At 33.5% G+C, this 24,517-nt stretch overlaps 1 protein-coding gene across 1 annotated transcript in view; it reads left to right on the forward strand.

Annotated features, from left to right (window-relative positions):
- LOC143641067 (ankyrin repeat domain-containing protein 26-like) overlaps nt 1-24,254 on the forward strand; it is a 106,537-nt gene extending 82,283 nt beyond the window's left edge. The window contains exons 7-11 of the mRNA XM_077108491.1: nt 601-718; nt 15,645-16,592; nt 18,697-18,969; nt 19,678-19,848; nt 24,164-24,254. Coding sequence (XP_076964606.1) covers nt 601-718; nt 15,645-16,592; nt 18,697-18,969; nt 19,678-19,815 — 1,477 coding nt within the window. The 3' untranslated portion in view covers nt 19,816-19,848; nt 24,164-24,254. The remainder of the gene's footprint in view (nt 1-600; nt 719-15,644; nt 16,593-18,696; nt 18,970-19,677; nt 19,849-24,163) is intronic.
- Nucleotides 24,255-24,517: the final 263 nt, after the last annotated feature.

Here is a 24,517-nt window from a genome sequence, read left to right on the forward strand (position 1 = left end):
ACAGAAGAACACATTTTTTAGAGTATTATAGTAAAACATTGCATATGCAAGATATTCATTGATAACAGTAGAAAGAGTCTAAGTCACTGTGGAAATGACTACTAATGAATAGTTGCTTTTAAAAGTTAATGTTATGGGGAAGAGAATAGCAAATTATGTGTATCCCCACATTTCTATAGTGTTTTTAAAATTTAATTCTGGCAAATTTTCATTCATCTTGAGTGGATATACCTTTTAGATATTCTTGTTTTCTTAAACCTGGTGATACATAGTGTCTCCTCAGGTAGACTGTTGAAGTTTTATTCCACTAAAAACATTCCCTGAAAAAAATTATTTGCTGGGTACAGTGGATCACCTCTAAACACAGCTATTGGGAGATTGAGACAAGAGCATGGCAAGTCTCAGGCCAGAACAAACACTTTAGAAAGACCCAGTTTCCAAAAATAAACAAATATACAACTCTGGCAGAGCTCTTGCCAATGTTGCAATGTTCTAGGGTTAAATCACTGAGTACACACAAGTATACCCCCACCAATAAACAGTTAAAGAGGTAATATAACCTAAAATTCAAGCTTATTATTACTTTTTATTTTTTGGCAGACTGTCATTCTCTCTAAATGTTCTAAGTAGTTTACGTAAATCTACATACATTTTTCAGCTGAACCACTTTGGTTCTCGTCATCTGAAGAAGAGGAGGAAGGTCTTGATGACACCAAAAGTAAGCAGCCACAGGTGTGTTCACTCATATATATTTTTAAAACTTCTCATTTCTTACTGTATTCCTTATTTTAAGAAAGTCAGTATGGGCAAATTTGATTCCCTTTCCTAACAGTGGTTTGAAATCTAAAGGTGATAATTTAATATTCAAACCTAATAGAATTTAACTGGTTATGAATCTGAAAATAGCATTAAAATTCAGGATAATATATAGATAAATATTATTCTTGTGATTCAGGCAGAAGTTTTTCTGAATATTATTTGGGTTTCCATTTTTTTTAATCCCTGAAAATGATGAAGAAGTTAAAATTAGTGGTTTTGCAAATAACCATTTAATTAATGAACATATATAGTTGTGATGGTCATTGAGTACATTTATGGTAAAAGATGGTCCTTCCCAGTGGCTCAGTTTTAGTTACATGTAAACATGGAAAATCACACCCATCTCAGGTGCTCTTTGGGTATCATAGGCAGAGTGAGTGAAAAGACACACATACATGCAGATCCTAATCAGACAGCAATTTCAGACCAGTTTTTCTCATACACTCAAATGTGCATAGCTCACACACCCAGCCCATGGACAGCTGGTGAAATCCTTGAATTCATTTACTATTCTAAAAGCCAAAGTTCCAAGTTTCATTTGGTCTGAGGCTCTCTACATTGTCTCTCCAGGTTTTCTTTTTTTCCATAGCTGCTCTTTTTTCATCCAGAATGCACACAGGAGCCAATATGACTCAAGCTCTGAAAAATGGTCAGGAAGTGCTGTACATTTTTGTGCTGTCATTTTTCTTCATTGATGTACTTTTTAGTTCTCTCTCAGAGGAACTTGTTGTTTACTCTACCCAGATCCTGTGTATTGCTTTCTAACAGTACAATAGAAATATTTCTTCACCCTACTTTGTCATTTTATTAAACTGGATTTTCTCTCAGTGAAACACTTACTATAAGCTCCTTAGATCCTACGAGACTGTGATGACCAAAATGAGGCAAGTCCAACAAAGTCTTATTCCAGCTCAACATCACATAATTCCAAAACTCTTATCACACTGAGTCTCATAAGTCTGTTATTTAAAACATGTAATGCAACATAATATTAATTATATTTCTCAAGAATGTTTAATTAAGTATTTAATGCATTCTCATCTTGTGGGGTTGTGATATATGTTTGTTTACACTCTTAGAATACATGCATTCATGTTATTAAATTTTCAGGGAATACCTTTTCTATGATATCCATCCTGCTTTTACCAAATCAGGAGCCATTGGAAGACAAGAGTTAGCTTCATCTGAAGCACAAATTCTAGGTTGCCCTGTGGAAAATATGACTGTACTTATCTACATTTTAGTTAGCTGCTTTCAAGACCAAAATTTGGGTGATGTCTGAAATAGTGATAGTGAAATTTTCATGCAGCTCATTGGGGTCCTTTATTTAGCAGGTATTTTCTGAGGGTGGTCCACAGATGTGCATTTCTCACTCATCTGGAGAGAAACATTATATAGCAAAAGAGAAAGCAGATGGACACGTCCATGGTAAGAATTACATACTCTACACAGTTCTTTGGACAGAATATTGATTTCTAACATGAGTGCTGATTTATTCTAATACTTGGAAAAATGAACCTAGTAAACAGGTAATAATGAAAAAGTGAGAAAGATAATGAGTTGTCTCTCTTAAGACCAAGTCCAGCAGCAGGTTATAGTGGGAGTGTCCCTCTTAGTTTCTATACAAGACATGCATAGATCATAGGGGAGTTGGAAATTGTGAAATAGAGAAGATAATGATGAATACACATTGGGAAAGGCAGAGAGAGTGAGTGCAGCAAGTAAATGAAGGAATAAGAAACAATGAAGGCAGGTAAATTTCAGTCATTTACCAGAATAAAAAGACCACCTGTTCAACATGTGGAAAGAAAATGGGAGTTTCCAGTTGTGCAAATGACTCAAGGTATTAATATTTTTTCTCACCACTCATTTCTGAGTTGTCATTAGAAAGGAATTGACATGTGAAGAACTGATCATGAAGAAAGGAAGTTTTTTTTTTTTCTTTTTAAGTGAAATGTTCATAAATCCATGTGTCTGGTCATAAATTTATATAAAACAATATTGTAATTAAATCAAATAAAAAATAAAAATACCTATATCATAGACATTCTTGCCACTACCTGGGATGAAGCACAGATGGCAGACACAGCAGTATGGGAAGTGGAAAAATGTGCAAATTGTTATGGACTGATACCTAAATTCATAGGTTTTTAAAATATTCTTTGGACAATTTGGAAAGGAGAAGGGAGAATAGACATTGAGAAAAGCAGAGAGAATACAGTGAGCAAATGAAGGAGAAAGGACTTCTTCTCATCCTTCAGGTTTGGGAACATCATTGGGTGTAAACCTGGCTCTATTATTGTAAGGCATTTGAAGGCAGGGAAATGAGAAGCAGACTAAGTGCAGACCCAGACTGTCAGACTCTAATAGATCATCTGTGGGGAACCCAATTCAAAATGCATACTCTGACTTACCTGGCCTGCACATCTATGTTTTCTTCCATGTAAGGTAATTCCAATAATCACTATCTGCCGGCCACCATGTAAAGACATCAGCAAAGGATTTCCTTTTAGCCAAACTAAATGCAGAGCCACTGGAACATCAAATGTAATAAAGTTATTGCATATATCTTGTTTTTATTCTGATCTTGTCTCTTGGCAAGTGATAAGAACTCAAAGTATAGAATTTATATTTCTTAGGTCTAATCCTTAAATTGGGAATTAAGAAAGAGTGGTGAACTGGGGTTGTAGCTCAGTGGTAGAGTGCTTGCCTTGCATGCGTGAGGCACTGGGTTCTATCCTCAGCAACACATATAAATAAATAAATAAAAGAAAGAAAGAAAGAAAGAAAGAAAGAAAGAAAGAGAAGATGTGTCCCTCTACAACTGAAAAAAAGAAAAGAAAAGAAAAAGAAAGAGTGGGGATAATTCATAGACAAAATGGAAAATATAAAGAATCAAGACCAGAGATCACGATGTTGCTTTTCAAAAGTTCCTGGGAAGGAGAAATGTGGAAGAAACAAAATAAGTTAGCTGGGTAATCTTGGAGGGAATGATGGAGAAACTGAGAGCATGCAATTCAGGGGCTATCAGTATATCTATCTTTTACAATATGTGAGAGATTGTAACTTGTCCATCATTTGAATCATGAGGGTCTTGTAAGTTGGGGAAAGATTCCAGCCATGATCATCTTTTCTCCATACCTATCAGACATACTGCTTCCTGTGGTTTAAATTGAGTCATTCTGAGGAGCAAAATTACATTTCAGAATCATTCATGGTTTTTAATGATAGCTCTGCTCTTTCTCCTTTTTCCTTTCTTCCTTCCTTCCTTCCTTCCTACTCCCTTCCCTCCCTCCCTGTCTTTTTTCCTTACATAATTACTTTCTGTATTTCTTTCCTATTTGCCTGAAAATAAAATTTTGACCATGGGCATTCTAGAAATTCACTTCATTACTGAGCTACATCCTCATCTATCAAAAGCTAATTATAATTTTTTGATTGGCCTGGCCTTTTATGAATACACTTAAAACACTGGCAAGTCAACCAAACCAAACTCATTTGTAAACAGAAATCTTTATACAGTTTACTCTTTGAATACCCAAAATCTTTGTCATATATGCATGTGTTTGTGTGTGTAATAATATATTATTGTTATCAGATAAAGCTATGCTCTTCCATTTCAACTTTCCCTTTAAATTTTTATGTCTCAAAAGTTTAAACCAATCAAACCTTATTTCTTAGATGTGGAAACTATCTGTTCTCACACAAGGGGATCATGAAAATCTAATCCATTTAAACCAGAGAATACAGGAATAGAGGATGCACAAGAGGAACCAGCATCCCACCTGAATATAAGAAACAAACAATAGGTGTCATAGCTTTCAGAGTCAAAGTATGTATTTCAACTGACTCCTTCAGATATCTTTATTGAGAAATGAACCTAACATTTCCCTGGGATCTGAACACAGCTTTGGCCTTCCTAAACAAAAATGAAAGGACAAATGCAGTAAATATATACATACTTAAAATTATAAAGATTAAATCTTTTCAATAGTATTTCCATAAGATAGGTTCTATGGCTTGTTTTTGTTTTGACTTCACCTTTGCCATTGACTCTCTTAGGAACCTTCTTTGCTTCTCCACTAGAGGATTGTTGGATTCTCCATCAATCTTTGCATTGGTATATTTTCCCTTGTCTCTTTTATTTATGGTCATTGGACAAATACTCTCAGGTTTGTGAAATGAACAGCATGTTTCACAAAACTTATTCACAAAATTCCTTTGGCATATTTTAGTCACATGATTGTTGTCAGCCAAACCAGCCAGCACAGAAACCCAGGAGATAGCATAATTTTTAGCACAGCTGAACCATGGACCTCAGCTGTATGTGGAGGCATCTGTAATGTATGAGTTGTTTTGTCCTCTTCACCTTTGCTTGATTATATACCCCTTTTGTTTTTCAGCCTCTAGGGATTCATCTGATTTCAGAAAGGTAATTAAATTTCTATATTTATTCTAAATTATTAACTTTGTAGTCAATGAAAAATACAATCTTTATTTACTGTCTTCTTTCTAAGTGCACCTATCCCATCACAATAAAAGAGGCCCTTCCAAGGACAGGATTAGGCAAGGTGAAAGAAAAGACAGTCAAATTGGGTAAGTTTTGCTTTACAACAATCCAGGGAACACAATGTTAAAACACTTGAAATGCTACCAGTGTTCTCACATGTAAGGTGGTTTTCCCAAAGAGGTGGGAGGATTTTCCTCACAATGTCATCAGTAGTCACAGAAAATGATCTTGCCTCTGTGTTCTGGGAATATCCCCTCAATTCTGAATTGTTTCCCCTCCCTATCATACTTTTAAATTCTCCCTATTTCCAGCCTTTGGAGTGAACTAGCTACCATGCAAATGTCACCATAAGCATCTCTTTAGAATGTGAAAGGTCAGCCTTCTGAAATTTCTTAGAAATATTTCCTGACATGAGCAAGCCTCATTCCATATCTTTATACCTTTCCTCTGCCTCAACTGTCCTCTGGCATTAGGCCTCACCTATCCCTTTATTCTGAGACAAATCCTGACCTATTTGATACTTTTCTCTGTGTAGGCCTACAGCAATTCATGCTCTCACCATCTTCTGCTCTCTGGCTACTCACCTCTCACCTGTCTTTTTGTGGGGTGAGTAGCCAGAAAAAACACCATCCCTGGGGGCACATTTTCTCTGCTTTCTTACTTCATTTTCTCTGACACTTCAGCTGGTCACATTAGCTTCCAGACACATAGGTTCCCCTTTGCCCTTCTCACCGGAGTCACACAGGTTTAGTCTAGCCTGCACCAGTTTTTTCTACCTTCCATAAGGCACAACCTAGGTCCCTTGATAGGCACTTCCAGGATCCTCGTGTGTGTGTGTGTGTGTGTGTGTGTGTGTGTGTGTGTGTGTTGTTTAGAGGAACTGAATCAAAGAAACCACTGTTGCACTCTTTCCGAGGATGGCTACGGCTTCAGCACTCTCATCACCCATTGAGAGAAGAGCATGCTTTTTAAGCACCAGTGCATAGTGCACCTTTTGGTCAGATCAATTTAAGCAATATTTTTGATCTCAGGTTTCTCTTTAGCAGGGCACATCATGGTACAACTCAGAATGCAACTTCCTCTTCTGTCTCCCCATTTGTCTGAGGCAGATCTGCTCTGATATTTGCATGCAGGTTGTAGGCTTTTTTTGTTTATGTTACACAGATTACTGAATCTCTGGACCTTTTCAGTGTTCAGAATTTTTAGGGATTTGAATAAAATCCCTCTTTCACTCACTTCGCTGAGAAGCTCTTCACCAACTCTTTGGTCTCCATGCAATAGTGTAGCTTAGAATGCAGCTTACTCTATACCAACATTTTCCCAGAATCAGCCCTTCTTTCAATGTGGATTTTCAAGCTTGTTTCTGAGCAAATTTCATTGATCTTGAGTAGTCAAATCTTGGCAATATGGTTTGTACTGAACCTTGTATCCTGTCATGTCCCTATAAGGTGTGTTTTGAGGATTTGGATCAAGAAAAACTACTCCATGAGAAATCAATGTTTGTTGGGTGCAAATGGGTACAACTTTATTCACAACTACTTGGAAGTCCAAGCCTTGAAGGATGGCTGTATTCAGTCCACTCAGAGGACTCCAGTTGCCAATTAAAGTGGCCATGGGATAGAACTAAGTGGTAGAGTATTTGACAAGAAATCATAAGTTTGTGGGTCCACTCCCAAGGTGTATACACAGAGAAAGAAAAAGAAAAAAGAAAAACTGGAAAGTTGAAACCAGTAATTATTCACCAAATATTAAACTTAATTGAAAATCATATTTGGGAATATTAAGTTGTTTTGGTGTTACAATTACACTTTTCTATTTGGATTGATGTTCACTCTTTCTAATGCAGTTCTAAGGAATGTGAGTAAATGTATTCATTTATCAGCAGAGACCCATTTTGACATGACTTCAGAGGAAGAGCACAAAAGTTTTGATGACGGTCAGTGTACCCAGTCTCAGGTATGTCAACATATAAAGCATTTCTTCCTGTTTCCTCTTGTTTTTCTTCCTTGAAGAAAGTAAAGGAGGCCAAATGAAAATACCATTTAAATAGTCTTTTGGAATCCAGGAATTATATATTACTAATTACATATAAAACCACTCTGAACTGGTTAGAATCTGAAAATAGTATTAGTATTCCTGTCAACCTATAGCTAAATTTACTATGTAATGGAGGCAAAACAATTCTAAATGTTGCTTGTGCTTCCACTTGCATAAACATTTTGAAAAATAAAATGTTGAGACTAAATTTGAGACTGATGAATAACCACCTGGGTTATGAATGGTAATGGTCACAGACTGCATTCATGTGAAAGGGTGATGTTGTCAAAGGCTCAAAATTCTAGTGAAAATTAGTAGTTATTTGCTACAAGTTGGGGAAAAAAAAAATAAATATATATATATATATATATATATATATATATATATATATATATATATATACATACATACATACATACATACATACATCCTGGTTAATGTTTATTTGTTATTTCTTTTTAATTTTTTATTGATTTTTTTTAAAAAAATAAATGACAGCAGAATGCATTATAATTCTTATTACACATATATTGCACAATTTTTTTATACCTCTGGTTGTGTATAAATTATGTTGACCCAATTTTTGTCTTTTTACGTGTATTAAACAATTTTTTTCTGTGGTGACCTTTTCATTTTGTTTCTCATCCTTGCAGAAAATTCAGTCAATATGTTGAATAATTTTATCAAAATGTCTTAGTATATTAAAGAAATGTATTTGTGTGCATTAATAGGGCAATGATGGAATTTAGAGATGCTGTCTCATCTTTTTTCTCACATTGCCAACATTCCTGGTGTGAGATTTAGCACACATCTAGATTTATTTTATTTGGCTGACATGTAGGTCCTTGGGTTTACAGCTTTCCCTTTGGGGTGTATCCTGGGCAGGGGCCATATCTCAGTGTCAAATCCCCAACTGAACACCTAAGTCTCATATTTTCAAACAAAAACTTAGTTCATTGTTTAAAAAGTGTAATCCTATTTAATATGAAACATACATACTCCCCAAAATTCCTTAAAATAAGACTTGAAAGCCTTCTCACATTTGATGGTGAATGCAAAGTCGGATGAGTTACAATGAATATCATTCCTCCCGTCCTTTGGGGTGTATACACCTTTGTTAGCATGTTGTCAAGGAATGCCTTTTCTATGAAATCCACCATGCTTTTACCAAATCAGGAGCCATTGGAAGATAAGTGTTCAGCTTCATCTGGAGCACAATGCTAAGACACTCTGTGGAAGGTATGACTGCTCAGTCTGTAGTTATCTACATGTTAGTTAGCTGCTTTCAAGACCAAAATTTGGGTGATGTCTAAAAGAGTGATAGTGAAGTCTTCATGCAGCTCATTGGGGTCCTTTATTTTGCAGGTATTTTCTGAGGATCATCCACCGATGTTTGTTTCTCACTCATCTGGAGAGAAACATCATAAAGCAAAAGAGAAAGAAGATGGACATGTCCATGGTAAGAGAACATATTCTACACAGTTCTTTGGATAGAATATTGATTTATAACATGAGTGCTGATATATTCTAGTACTGGGAGAAATGAACCTAGTAAACAGGGAATAAAGAAAAAGAAAGAAAGATAAAGAGTTGTCTCTCTCAAGACCGAAGTTCAGCAGCAGGTTATAGTGGGAGTGTCTCTCTTAGTTTCTGTACAAGACAAGTATAGACCACAGGGGAGTTGGAAAATTTCAATTTTTATGTTGGAAAGAATAATGTTCTTCACATTCTACCTGCTTTCTGTTCATTTCTTAGTGTATTTTTATTTTCCTCAGGGAATCTTTTCTATAGATCAGATTTATGTATTAGATCACAAACCTCTTTTCTAATATCATCTGTCTAAAATTATAATGAACTTTTTTGTGTGTCTGTCTTCTCCATTAGACTTTAAGCTAAAGAAAAATTGGGGTCTAATCTCATCTGCTATATCTTCAGAGTTCCTCATATTGTGTCACGTGTTTTATGCACTCATTGCTTTAGTGTATAAATAATGCATGTGAAATATACAGCATTCATATATTTAAATTAGTCACATATTTTATTTCTATCTTCTTTTTTTCTGACAGATTCTGTTAGCCTGTCGAAAACCCAGAAAGCAGTTCTATTACTTCAAAGAATAATAAAGAGCAAAAAAAGTCACTGCACACAGTGTTCACTACATGTTAAAAAAAATGCACAACTGGAAAATGAGATTCATGATCTAAAACAGAGGGTATCAGAGTTTAAGCAAGAAAATATAGAATTCAAACAACAACTCCACAATTTGAGGTATTATATCCTAGATTGAAAGAAGGAGTGGAATCTTTTCCTTTAATCCAGTAAAATAAGAAGGGCAATTTTTTTTTAACTACTGCCTCATCTGTTAGCACTTTGCAAGGGAGAAAACGTGAATAAATTATAAAATTCTTACAAATATGATAGCATATTATTAAATGTGATTACTTCTAAAAAATAAGTTCATATTTTTCCCCATCACAGTTTTAATGGCTCTATGGAACCCCATCTGCTAGTAACCTATTTATTTAACAAACATAATTTGGGATTGTTATTTGTTTATATTTTTTTAACTGTTTATTACAATTAATATTTCAAGAAATATCATTTATAAAAAAATCATTTCCTACTCAGATACCATGGCATGTGCCTATAATTCCAGCAGCTTGGGAGACTGAGATAGGAGGATCAAAAGTTCAAAATAATCCTCATCAACATAGCATCAATGTCCTAAGCAAATTAATGAGACCCTCTCTCAAAAAAAAAATGAAAAAGACCTTGTGATGTAGCTAAGGGATTTAGCTTTTGTGGGTTCAATCCCTGGTACCAAAGTTGGGGATGAGAAGAAAAGAAAAAAAATAACTTTCTATATTTCTGTTTACTTTTGAAAAAAATTTCAATATAGAGTTATTTGGTTAAAGTTGTGAAACTTTAAAAAGATTGCAGGATTTATAAATTTCTCTCAAGAAAGTTTGTATTCCACCAGTGAGGTATTTTTCACTGCCCTGAAACATGTTATTATACATTTATAGTTTTTAGGCTGATTTTCAGGATCAAACTCTGGGTTTTGTGTTACTAGTGTGATGTGCTAGTGATGAGCTAGACCCTTGGCTACACTTCTAACATTAACATTCATTAAAAAATGAAATGAAAACAGAGTATTTTTATTCAAATTCATTCTCATTCATAAATTTGTTCATATTTCTATATTGAAAGGACATATACTTTTTATGTTTTTTAGGTATACATGACAGTAGACTATATGTTGACATAAATCTATTTTTGTTATGTCTTATATTCCATTATGTGTGTGCACACACACACATCATATTTTTTATCCACTCTTCTGTTGAAGAACATTATTCTTCATTATTGGATTAAATATTAGGTCCCAACTTGTTCAAAAATGGATTTTGAGATTTTGGAAAATACATAATGATCAAAAAGGTAAGTTAAGAGTGTTACCATAAAAGAAACATAAAAAGTATAACAACAGGTATTAGATTATATATCCCAATTCGGGGTTATAGTAATATGAAAGATACATATTTTTTATATCTTTATTTTATTTATATGTGGTGCTAAGGATTGAATCTAGCACCTTACCCTTGCTAGGCAAACACTCTACCACTCTGCTACAGCCCCAACCCCAAAAGACACATATTGAAAAAAGAATGTCTGAATATGCTGTTACACTGTAAGCCAATTATAGGTATACCTGACATATTTTATGAAGATAAATGATATTACTACTGAATTCATAAATTTGTATATGAACAATGTCTTTAAAACTTGTTTGACATGAAATTATCTTTTTAACTGGGGAGGATCTATGATTGTGCAAAAAAAAATTTACCTTGATCTTGTCAATTTACCAAATCATTTCTAAATTCCTTTTCTGTGGTATCTAAAAAATTTGCTAGTAACAGAAACTTATCAAATAACAAAACAATCTTTTATTATTGACTTTCAATTATGTATGTTTTTACATAAGATTAAAGGAGAAATTTAAAACGTTAAACTAGAAAAGCTTCAGAGAACATAGAATTTTTATTAAGATACTAAATCAGCATACAAAGAGCCAGAACATAAAAATACATTTTTGGTTTTTGGCAAAAATCAATTAAAAGACATCCATATTAACTTCAGATATACCTTAAAAGAAGATGAGGTGAAGAGAAAAAATGATGATATGTTACATGAAAAAAATAAGAACCCATTAAAAGAAAAAGAAACAGAATATAACAAAGAGGATCAAGTGAGAAAGCAAGCTGAAATCTCTGTTTGTACAATAGATAAAGAATTGGAGACTGCAAGAAATCATTTAAATCAGGTAAATGAACATTCAGTAAAGTTTCAAATTTTTACTGTATTTTATTTGAATTATTTATAAAATCCCTTTAACTTATTGTATGTGGCCATGTTTCACTTAATGATGGCAATGTGGTCTGAGGAATGTGCTGTTTGGCAATTTCACCAACATGCAGTCATCATGTGTGTGTACTTCCACACACTTCAGACATCTCCCACAATGCCAGGAAACACAGACTTATATCACCTCCATTTAGATGCAGTCTGCTGTTTCCCAAAGCATGGGTATATTATTTTGATTTAAAACACAATGTTCATTATTTGGCAATAAAAAAAGATCTGACAAACCAGAAAAAAAAAACCCACAATGTTATATGACTCTAAAATTAAATGATGATATTTATGACAAAACTAGTTACAGCAAAACTTAGCATCTGGTAGTTGTTAATCATTGGTTTTCTAAATGAAGAAGTTTAGTTTAATCGCTGACATAAATACAAATTTAGGTGTTTTATGTTAAAATACAAACTAAATAGCTATGCAACTATTTAAAACATTTTTTTAAAAGTGTTTCACAATTGCATTTCTGTCTGCATTTAAGAAATGTTTTAACTCACCCAAATTTATCTGTCATTTGTGCAATTGAAATGTAAGACATTTACTCATAAAGAATAAATCTACCTTTTGGAATTACACTCTTAAATTAAGCTTTTAGACTTCTGTCCCCTTCTGATATACAACCAAAACCTTGCTGAAATAAATTTGTAGATTTTAGCAGAGCAAAATGAAACCTACAGACAATTTTCATGAGACCATAATGCCAGAATTTACGATATGAAATTTGAGTAACACATCTTTGCAAACAAAAAGAGATAGACATGTGCAGAAAGGAAATGTTTCCTGAATTATTTTCTTCTGTTTTCAAATGAGTGAGTGAGAGTGTGTGTGTGTGTGTGCATGTGTGTGTGTGTGTGTGTGTGTGTGTGTGTGTAACATAGTTAAACAGTAAATCTATTAATCATGGGAAAGTATAGAGGGTTTTAAATCCATATATTTATAACCATAATGTACATATTTTGGAGGTGAGGAGTGCAATTTTTGTCCCATTGAATTAAGTAATGTTCTTAATTCAACTGTATTTCTCCGCAGCAGTCCCATGAAGACTTTCAGAGTAGCCTTATAAAGAGAAAAGACTTTTAATATTTTCCAGAGGAATAGATGATTTTTCTATGATCTCAAAACCCTTGCTTCTAATAGTAGATCTTCTAGTTTGGGGAAGTTACTTTGCTCTCTTGTTGTATTAATATGCATTATTACTCCCACTGTTATGTAAGAAGGAAAAGTGGGGCCAGCAAATACTCTGGTTTTGTAAATCATTTTCTCACTTTTGAGAAGAGAAACAAACACTTTGCTTCAAGTAATCTCCTACTTCAGTACAAAACACCTTTGAAAAAAATAGCATACCATAATATGTTCTTAGAAATAAATCACTGGTAAGTATTTGTTCCTAATACATAAGATCTGTTTATTTCCTTTATTTTATATTGACTCATGTTTCAATCTTCACTGAAATGAAACAAATGCTACTGAGTAGAAATCTCAGGATTTTCTGAGTAGAGTCTTACACGTTTTGCCTTATTTGTCATTTGTATTTTGAAACACAGGCCTTCGTTGGTGTTTATCCATTCATAGGACAGAAGTAACTGGCTTTGTGGGTGTGCACTAGAAGCAGAGGCAAAAGACTTGGAGAAAAATCATGCAATTTGCCTATGCTTTTAGCCTTGTGCTCCTTTTCAGAATTGTGATACATTGTTCATTGATATAGATCTTGTGTTTAATGCTGTTTCTGCATTTATCATTTATCAATAGGTGCAATTCTCATTCCCAGCTACAAAATGTTAGAAAACAGAATATGCTAGGAATATTTTTAGGAAAAGACCTTGGAGAACTTTTGTATGTCTCAGTAGATGTAGAGCTAAGGCTCTTACTATGGTCTGGTTGAATACATGAGGTGTCAGATTGCAAACTTATTCTTCTTAAAGTTAAATGTTCTTTTATTTGCCACTGAAGCCATCCCAACAGATAGGTACATAATAAAATATTTGGGATTTTTAACTGTTTAAAGGGTAGATCATATGATCCTAAAAGTGGATCAACATGAGAAATAGTGAATTCTAATTTTTATTTATTGTTTTTAGGTATACATTACAATAGAGTTCTTTTGGTGTATTACACATACATAGTATATAACTTCTATTCTAGAGTTTTTCTGGTCATGTACTCATATGTGAACATAGGAATGTAATGTCAGATTCATTCTACTATATTCCCCTCCCCTCTCAGCCCTTTATTTACTTTTGTCTAACCAACAAACTTCTATTCTTTTATTCTTCACCCTTATGTGTGTTAGCAACTATATGTTAAGGAGAATATTCAGACTTTGGATTTGGAGAACTGGATTATTTCACTTGGCATGATAGTGTCCAGTTCCATTCATTTGCCAGCAAATGCCATAATTTCATTCTTCATGGCTGAATCCATTGTGTATATATGACACATTGTCTTTATCCTTCCATGTGTTTAAAGGCACCTAGGTTGGTTCCACAGCTTAACTTTTGTGAAGAGCTGCTATAAATATTTATGTGTCTGTGTCATTATAGTATCATTCTAGTATACACTGAAGAGCAGAGTAACTGGGTCAAATGGTCGTTCCATCCAGGTTTTGTGAGAAATCTATATACTGATTTCCTGAAAATTTTCTTGGTGCAATGTATGAGTGAATCTTTTCCCCACATTCTCACCAACATTTATTGTTACTTGTATTCTCTATATCTCAGTGTAGTTTTAATTTTCATTTTTCTAATTGCTAGAGATGTTGAACATTTTTTTCATATACTTGTTAACTGTTTGTACATATTTTTCTTTGAAGTGCTTGCTCAGTTTTTTGTTCATTTATTGATTGGGTTATTTTTTTGTGAGTTATTTTTCGAGTTGTTTATATATTCTGGAGATTAATGCTCTATCTGACATGTCAGTGACAAAGATTTTCTCCCATTCTATAGGGTGTCTACTCACATTCTTGATGGTTTCCTTTGCTGTAAAGATACCACCCCATTTATTGATTCTTTATTTTATTTCTTGTACTTTAAGTGTCTTTTTGAGAAATTCAGTACCTACAATGACAAGATGGAGCACTGGGCCTGTCTAGTCTTGTAATAGGTCTAGAGTCTTTTATCTATTATCTAGGTCCTTGATCCACTTTGTTTTTGAGAAATAGGGGTTAAATTTCTCCTATGACATATGGGTTTTCAGTTTTCCCAGCACAATTGGTTGATGAACCTCTCCTTTCCCCAGTGCATGTTTTATAGTGTGTTTGTCTAGTATTAGATAACTATATGTGTGGGGTTTTCTCTGTCACTTCTCTTCTGTTCTGCAAAGTTATTTTTTTTTCTTACATTGGCAAACTAACTAATCACTTAATCTATTCTTTCATTCTGGTATAATGCAGATTTTTTCAATCCTTAATTTTTTTCTTTTTTTATAACCAGGAATTGACCCAGGGTGCTCAACCACTGAGATGCATCCTCAGCCATTTATTTATTTATTTATTTATGAATGAGTCAGGGTCTCACTGAATTGCTGAAGACTGGCTTTGAACCTGTGATCCTCCTGCCTCAGTCTCCTGAGACACTCTTATTACAAGCATGAACCCCTGAACCTGGCAGTTCTTACATTCTTTAAATTGTAATTTTCTTTTACTCTCATAGATCCATCTTCTTGAATTAACTTTTGAACTCTTGGGAATTTATATTTTTATAAGCTCAGAAGTTTACATCTACTTTTTCTTCAGTGGGTACCTATTTATTGAAACCCTTTCACCATATAAATATACAGGTTTTTCTTTAATTTCAGTGAAAATTATGAAACATCATTTTATTGAGTGCTAGCTAAATGTATCCTTGGTTTTATTTAGGTTTCTCCTAGTGATGGGACAGAGAACAAGCTATTGCATAAATATCACAAGAAGAAGGATGAGGTCTCTATGAAGAGACTGGGAATGGACACAGTAAAATATCAGAACCAGGAAAAGAAGTGCTTTGAGAATACTGAAATTTTAAGAGAAAAGAATACCAGCCTTCCATGGACACAAAAATTGAATGAGGAAACACTTATGGAAATATTCCAGGACAATGAACAGTTGGATATTTGGAAAGTTGAGAGTACATTGCAAAATTTCACACCTGAGAGTGAAAAACAAAGCACAGAAAGACCAGAAACAGATGTCAAATCTCACCCTGCCAGATCTGGTCCTGCTCCACCCCATCAAAGTGAAAGTCCAACACCAAAAGGAAATCTAGAACTTGCTTTCCAGAGAGGCAGAGATAAAGACTTTAGTTCACAGGAAGAAAAGAATATTTATATATCTAACCTAAACGTTAGTAGTGAGATTCCTTCCCAACAGGTTTCAAAGTCTGAAGTAAAAGTAAGTAACCAAGAAAACAAGTTGCATCAGTCAAGAGTAATGACTTTGGCTACAGATCAGGTAAACAGACACCTAATACAAAGACAGTGCCAACTGAAGGAAATGGAACACAGGTATCAAAATGAACAAAGAAAAAGGAATGAACACCTCAGAAAGCAGGAAGTTTCTAAAGAGAAGGTATCTAAACTACAAAGAGAAACTATATTGCATGAAGAACAATTGCATGACGACCAATTGCATGACTATCGGAACAAAGGTGACAATAGAATAGATGGAGTTATTAATGTCCAAACTCAATTTTATGATGTTATAAAAAAACTTCAAGCTCGGAATGACAGGTATCGTCTCATGCTGGAAAACAAATATTTGGAGTTAATCAATGAAACTAATCATTTAAAAGAACAACTGGATCAATATGGAAAGGAGAAAGCAGAAGAAGTAAGTATCAAGCAAGATATCTGTATAAAGAGTCTTCAAAGGAATACTCAAAGTGATATCTGCTTATGGCTAAATGTTGATTCTTGATGAATATAAAAATGTAGATATTATGAATGTGTTTCTGTATCAACACAGAACTACAATCTGTTGTCTAGCAAAAATAACTTAGACATCATTTGCAGCACAACCAATCTGTGTTTGAAGTGCTAAGTATTCCAATTTCCCTGCTCTGATTCTTACACACTGTGTACATATTTTAAAATAACTATAGGTACTCATATGTCAACTAAACACAAAAGACTTAGTTAAAATGGATTTTAATATTTAAAAAGGAGGAAATTTTTGAAACTTGGGCCTGACCCTTCAATTTAAGAAATTGTTTCTTATAAAGATTTAAGAGGTTGAGTTAAGATTTTTTTGTAGGTTTATATGCTGCCATTAGTAATATGGTCTCAATAATGCTGAAACAATATCTAATTTTGGTGCCATTAATTCAACCCAAAGTTTGCACATGCTCAACACATGTTCTACCAAGGAGCTACATCCCATTACTGAATAACAATTTTAATGTCTTCTTGTTGCTGTACTTGAAGATCACAATGAAACAAATAATGGAAATGCTCATACCTAGTTTCAAATAAATTAGTTACTTTTACAGTTTGTTCCAGATTTTCCAGTTGAACTGATATGTAGATGCTGTGTTTTATAGTAGACTTTCTTCAGTATATTTTTGTATATTTCTAGTTGGTAAATTAATAAGTCATTTAAGTTTAACATAAATCTGAAAATAACTGTCCTGATATTTTTTGTTTTTATTCATGTCTTGTCCACCTCTTTAAAAGCATCTATTTGTCATTATCATAAACTGGGACTAATGTGATGAATTGCAGCAAAGCCACAGTTGATTTCATCTGTAATTTGATGCATATATTCATGATAACTTGCTAATAGTTTTCTTCATTTCATGGCCTAATTCCTATTATATAGTGACTTTCAGTACAAAGATAATTGTAGCCATCTAAAATCCATTAATTTGGCACTGAACCCCCATGTCCACACTAATGAGGGTGGCAGGGTTTATGTAAAGCAGGAGTGGTCTGAGGATCAGTGAGAAATCTAGGAGATGTGGACAGGCAGTGAGGTGGAGACCAGGTTACCTAGCATCTCCTTTATTCTTTGTGAAAGTATATTGGAATTATTTTAGCAAAGCTTTAGAGATGTGAGGTGTGGGGTATTAATTTGAGTCTCTAATAAGAGAGGGATAATAACCTCTGTAGAATTCACCACTACCAATGAGACCTGTGTAACCATTTTTGATTGAGATTTCAGTAGTTTGTTAAACATTGCAACTTTATCAAGGGCAGTATGTAGAGATACAGGGCTCTCCCTGTTGTGTAAGGAATGTGATAGTGACTCAGCAGGAGTACACAGTCTTCTATTTTCTTAAGGGAATTCAGAAATAAACAGCAGCTTACTGTTGTATGTAGTGATATTTTTTTCAGAGTAAACATCATTATATAATAATAATAATAATAATAACAATAGTAATAATAATAACAATAACAATAATAATAATAAATTTTTAAAGTGAACTGAGTAACAAAATCATTAACAGAAATATCAGGTAGTTGCGAGACATTTTGAAAAACAGCCAGCTGGTACCCTGAAACTACAACATGTATCAGAGTCTTCTCTAGAAGATTTAGCATATTTTCACATAAATTTAAAATATAAAGACAGGATTTAATGAAGAAACTAAGACAAATGACAAGTCAAGTATGTAGAAAATTGAACATGTCATCTGTAAATCAACACCTGCTTAAGTAATAAAAGTTATTCTGGGATACTAATTTCAATGAACAGCTTTCTTTATATTTTCATTATAATTATGTAGCCAGAATTGGGATTTATAGATGTGTAATCCTTACCAACTGAAAAGCTAATATACCTTATTATAGGAACTTAATCTACTTTTCAAAATGCTGGTATAGATTATGTTTTGTTGCAATTGAAATTATGTAAATTTTGTTGTTTGAGTTTGTGTCGAATATTTTCAGTATCTTATTTTCATATTGGGTTTTTCATACTTTTTTTATTCATGCAGATGGGTGATCTTACTACAAAGATGAAAAATGCATCTTCAAAGCATTTACATTTGAGAACAAACTATGACTGTTTTATGCAGAACTTGTTTTTTATAAAAAGTATGCAAGATACATTTGAAAAAATAGAAAGGAATCAAAAGAAGTTGGAAGAAAATGTAGTAAACTTTCCAAGGCACACACGGAGCACTCGAGTAGAACGAGGCCAAGGAGTATGGTGGGAATGTGACATTGAACATCGAGCAAGATGGGATTTAGAGGAGAAGCAAAAACAAGTATTTCTGATTTTACAAGCTATATTACTTATCTGCAATTTGCTTTAATTCTTTTCCTTGTAAACTGTATTTTGGATATACATATTATAGGTGTATTCTATATCTCTTGAGGAAAGATGTTGTGTAGATTTCAAAGAGAAGGAAGACATTTGATGCCCCTTCAAATACCACAATTTACATCATCCTTTCAGCTAATTTGATCTGAGTAATAATTTTCATCAGATAACTTTTGGATATTTGATAATAGTAGGCATAGTAAGAGTATGAGGAGAAAAAAAAATGTGATGCAGAAATATACTTTTGAATTGTTAAGTTAAAAATTTTCAACTTTCATATTTTGAATTGATTCTATTATTCTTTAAATTGTCAGATGATCTGAGTGCTAATATGAGAATGATTCATTACTTTGAGCACAGATCAATAGTAGATAGCCTAGCCTGTGCAACATCCTGGGTTCCATTCGCAGTAGAAAGCAGGAGGAGGAGGACAGGGAATGAGGAGGGAAAGGGGGAGAGGAAGAACCCAATTATTATTGTTTCAGATTTAATGTAATTGATACTGATGACAGAAGTTTACAGTCTAATATTTTTTTTCTTCACATTTAAAATTGCTGTCTGAATTTTTTACACAGAACTAAATAAAATAACTACATAATAATTATTTGGGTTCTAATTATTTTTAAAATATATTCTTTTTTATGTTCTTTAGACACAAGAAGCAGCTCCGGAAATTACAGAGCAGTTCAGAAAGACTAATTTTACTTCAATAAGAAGTCAGATGGAACTCAGAATTAGCCATCTGGAATCTGAACTGAAAATTCTAAGAAATGCAACTGAGAGAATATAGACACTTCCATATAGAACAATCCAGATTCCACAAGTATGTCAAAACCTAGACTGAAAGAGAGCAACTTAGTCTCCTTAATTTGTGTCTACTGCATAACTTTGAGACAGGTTGATGAGATCAGTAGCATGCAAAAGCTAACTAGACCCTATAATTTGTGTAAGTAATGTTAGGAAATGAATGTACTCTTGAAATATTAGTCTAGGAAGTTTATCTTTCACTCACCTTTGCATTTTACATCTGAAGGTAAACTTTAAGCTTTCTTCCCTTAGTGTTCTCCTATATGTAATCTGGTCTATTAGACTTTTAGTTAAGTATTTTTGAAGTTTTGTGATTCACATATTAATATTGTGACTGCTTCTACATGGAAACATGAACAAGTTTCACAATTTTTGAAAGATTATATCTGAAACCTTAAGTGTCCAGTGTTGCTATAACTACACTCTGAGCACATTCTGACACCTGACAGATTAACTGATTTTTATTTTAATTTTTTAATATTATCCTTACATGGTATCTAGAGACAAAATGTTCTATATAATTTTTTCTCTCTACATTGTCATACTTGTGATGATGGGAAGTATAACCTGCAAAAGTGGTTAAAAATATTCTGATGATCCGTGTTGGGGCCTGTGAATGACGGAATGAATGGGCAGTCTCCTGAAGCCCTGGTAACAAATTTATGGGCCAACTTTCTAGGCAGCAGCTTTAATCTATCTTGTTCTGAACCAGTGGCTATTGCTCTGAATTGTCTCAGTGTCAAATGCTTAATTTATCTAGGTAATAGGTAGAATATACATATGATGGTAATAAATGCTTGACAATATCTTCAAGGAACATTCTTTAAGTGCTTGAACTGGTTCACTAAATATGAATCTTTCTAGCTTTACTAAAATTTTCTAGTTGCATATGTTTAAGGAAACCGTAATGATTTAATGTACTTCAACATAGTAAAATGACTTTGGTAGTCAAATAAACTAAGGTATACATCATCTGCTTTATTTATCTTTAAAATACCAATATTTCTAATGGCATCCTTAAGAATCTTCCAAGGAGAGTCTTTCAAGAAGGCAGCATTGTTACTTGCAAAGTCATACATCGCTGATTTCTGTCTCTCTTCCACCAACATTGCTTTAATTGGAAGTTTGAAGCCCCCTAGAAATATGTACACTTCTTTAGAGAAATTACAAACCCATAATTGCATACACTGTCTCTGTTCTGATTCTTTTCAGTGTTGTGCCAACATATGGAGAGTTTCTACCTACTCTCTTTTTAAAATATTTTTTTTTAGTTATAGATGAACAGTACTTTTATTTTCTTTATTTTGTGTGGTGCTGAGGATTGAACCCAGTGCCTCACATGTGTAGGCAAGTACTCTACCACTGAGCAAAAATCCCTCCACTTACTCTTATGGAAAATTTAAATTATTCTTTTATTTGATGAAAATTTTGAAAGTGCATTTTAACATAAATAATATTGAGGTTAATTTTGACATAATTTAACAACATGAAATGTAATGTGCTCTAATTCAGTAACCAGTACTTCCACTTTATCCCCCCTTCTTCCTCCCTGTGTTCTCTTTCTTCTGCTCTACTTATCTTATACTTATTTGTAGTTTTTAAGTTTTTTTTTTTAATTATGCATTATGAATATACATGAAGGTGAAATTCACTGTGATGTTTTCATATGGATTCACAAAAAACTTGATCAGATTCATTTCCCTATTCCACTCTGAGTGCTTTCCCCAACTCCCTGGCTTGGGTTGGGTTAGGGATAGGGTTAGAGTTGCATTCTGGAACAGGAGCCCTTCAGTACAACCAGGTGATTTCCTTCATACTAAGACTTCATTTGAGTGAGTCAAATATTAGTCCAATAATGATGAGTTATATTTTTAAGAGCTGAAAAGAAAAACAATGTCCAGCTATTTTGAACCCATTTGAAGATATTTCTATAATATTTGACAATTTTTTATCAGGGGTATTATTACAATAATGAAATATCTGCTTGAAAATGAACAAATAAAAGATACTACCTTGCTTTCATTGCAGCTTGGTTTAGAGCTTCCATGTTTTTTTTTTTTTTCCTGGTTTTTCGTTTCTTTGTACCAGGGATTGTACTCAGGGACACTTGATCACTGAGCCACATCCCCAAACTATTCATGTTTTATTTAGAGACAGGGTCTCAGTGAGTTGCTTAGGCCTCATGGTTGCTGAGGCTAGCTTTGAACTCAAGACTGTCCTGTCTCAGCCTCTTAAACCACTGTGATTACAGGCATGTGCTATAACACCCTGCTTCAATGTGTTTTGATGAACTTCTTATCACATAGTAAAGCCATGCATATCTATGTTAAATGTGACCGCAACTTTATTCTTTTATTTGGCATTTTGACCTAAAAAATCACAGGAGAACAAATCCAAGCTTTATAAAACAATGCTGAAGTTAAATAGTAATGACAGAAAGAAATAATTTTAGTACATAAATTACAATTTAATTTAATAGCTGATATATGTTTTTTTCAGTTTCTTAGCTTACATGAATATCTTTCTGAAAAAATGAGAGAATTGGTTTTGAAGTGCTTCAGAGTCATGAAATTGGATGACTATATACAAAAAGAGAATGAAAGTTAGTTGTTATGCATGATGCAAGTATAAGTTGTTCTTATTAGTTCTTACCAGAAAAAATGAGATAATTTACCATTTACAAAACAATAATAAATTGTGTATGAATGTAGACACAATGCAAAGGGGATTTGGGAGGCAACTGTTTTTCCAATGTATTTCTGGGAGAAAGTGATGTTTCTTTTTTACTTATGCATAAGCTAGTTTATTTAAAACTTAATGTAATGGTTCTACATTTCCTTGTGGAACATTAGTTTTCCATATCATGCTAGCCTGAATAGAAGAGTGTTTTTTAAACTCTCTCATCACGATACAAAGATATGTCTCCATAATCACTGTAGAATGCCTTCAAAGGTGAAGGGAGAAGGAGAGGAAAAAACTACTAGAGAGGAAAAGTGATCAAGTTCTTTTATGTGCATCTGTGAATATGTCATAACTACTTCCTCTATTATATATAGTCTAATGCACCAGTAAAAATTTTTGTTTAAAATAATTTTCTTTAAAAATAGAACATAAAGACAGGAATGGGAATTCTGTCAGTCAAAATCATTTGTTTTCACATCAAATGTGTAAAGGCATTAGACACCACCTTATTGTTATCACTACAACATACTTACTATGTTCAGTAATATATTTTAGACCCTATTTGGGGAATTAGTAAGAGAAGAGTTTTATACAAAGAACACTCTACATGGTGATATTTATATAAGATTTGGAAGTGTTTACCACATATCTCATCAAGTGCACATCTATATTGAGCCAAATGTTTAAAAACTGCTGGTCATAACTTCTGAAATCAATTACAATTAAAGAGATATGTATTTTTTTCAATTCTGAATATCAACAAATTAAAGACCTTAAGTGTGAAACTGCTTTTTTCCCACTTCTGCCCCACTATGAAAGTCTCACCCTATACACTGACATTCTTTAGTGGGAAAAAATGGCATCACCAATTTTCTGTGGTTTACAGCCAAAAGCCCAGACTGACTTAGTAACAGTCACACATTTAAAATACCCTGTCATGACTCTGTCATTAGTTTACATTTGCCTCAAGAAAAGTATGAAATTTCTTAGCCAAAAATTAAAATATCCAAATCAACTGGATTTTTGTCAGGTTACTCAGCCTATCTCATCTCACTTGCTTTACTGCCACTTTGCTCTAGATTCTAGTGACACTGGACTACTGTGATTCCACAAGTGTTCTTTCTCATCTCGGTGTCTGCATGCACCTCTTCCCTTTCTCTCACAATTTCTCCTTTTACTTCAGGTGTTAACTCATGTATCACTTCCTTTGAAGGACCTCAAACACTGACACAAATTTGGGACCGAAGTCCCTTCTAAGTGTTCCAGTAGTATCCTGTTTTATCCTTGTCCTAATGCCAATGACTCTGTATGGAAATTTCCTGATTGTCTGCTTTTGAAGCTATGGTATATGACTGTTGAGATGTGTCCATTATCATCTCCATGTTGTCATCCCAGTTCTTGCCAGAATACCCTAGCATATGGTTGTCAAATTTATGCATAAGGGGTGGAAAACCCAAAGCTCTGATACTCAGTCATAATGACAACTGTGTATGAAAATATTGGCAGACTGCATTCCATAGTGATTTTGTATTGTGGACATATCTATTTTTCTTCTTATAAACAATGAAAAGTTCTAAACTTCTTCACTGATTTATACTTATAAAATATTTGAGAAAAAATATAATTTTTTTTCTCTTCACTTGCTGCAGAATTTGAATCCTGACCATGGGAGCTTCTGCCTTAAGAATTACTAATAAGACAAGACAAGATCTTCTTTTGGAAACATCATAAGGATATACAGAGATTTTAAGAAAAAAAATGAAAGCTAATATTGTGTTTTTCAGACTGTTAATATAATATTTAAATTATTTATGAAATGTGATGTAAATACTTTATTGAAATGGATGTGTGTAACATATGATGAAATTATCAAAATATGAAAATTATTTATATCTGTAAGAAAATTTGAAGTGCAAGTGCAAACCAGTTTTTATGGAGATGTGTTTTCAGACTATCTAAATGTTAGCATTTAAGCTCAATTCAGCAACCAAGTCAACACTAAT

This window comes from Callospermophilus lateralis, unplaced genomic scaffold, assembly GCF_048772815.1.
Source record: "Callospermophilus lateralis isolate mCalLat2 unplaced genomic scaffold, mCalLat2.hap1 Scaffold_84, whole genome shotgun sequence".
Classification (NCBI taxonomy): Eukaryota; Metazoa; Chordata; class Mammalia; order Rodentia; family Sciuridae; genus Callospermophilus; species Callospermophilus lateralis.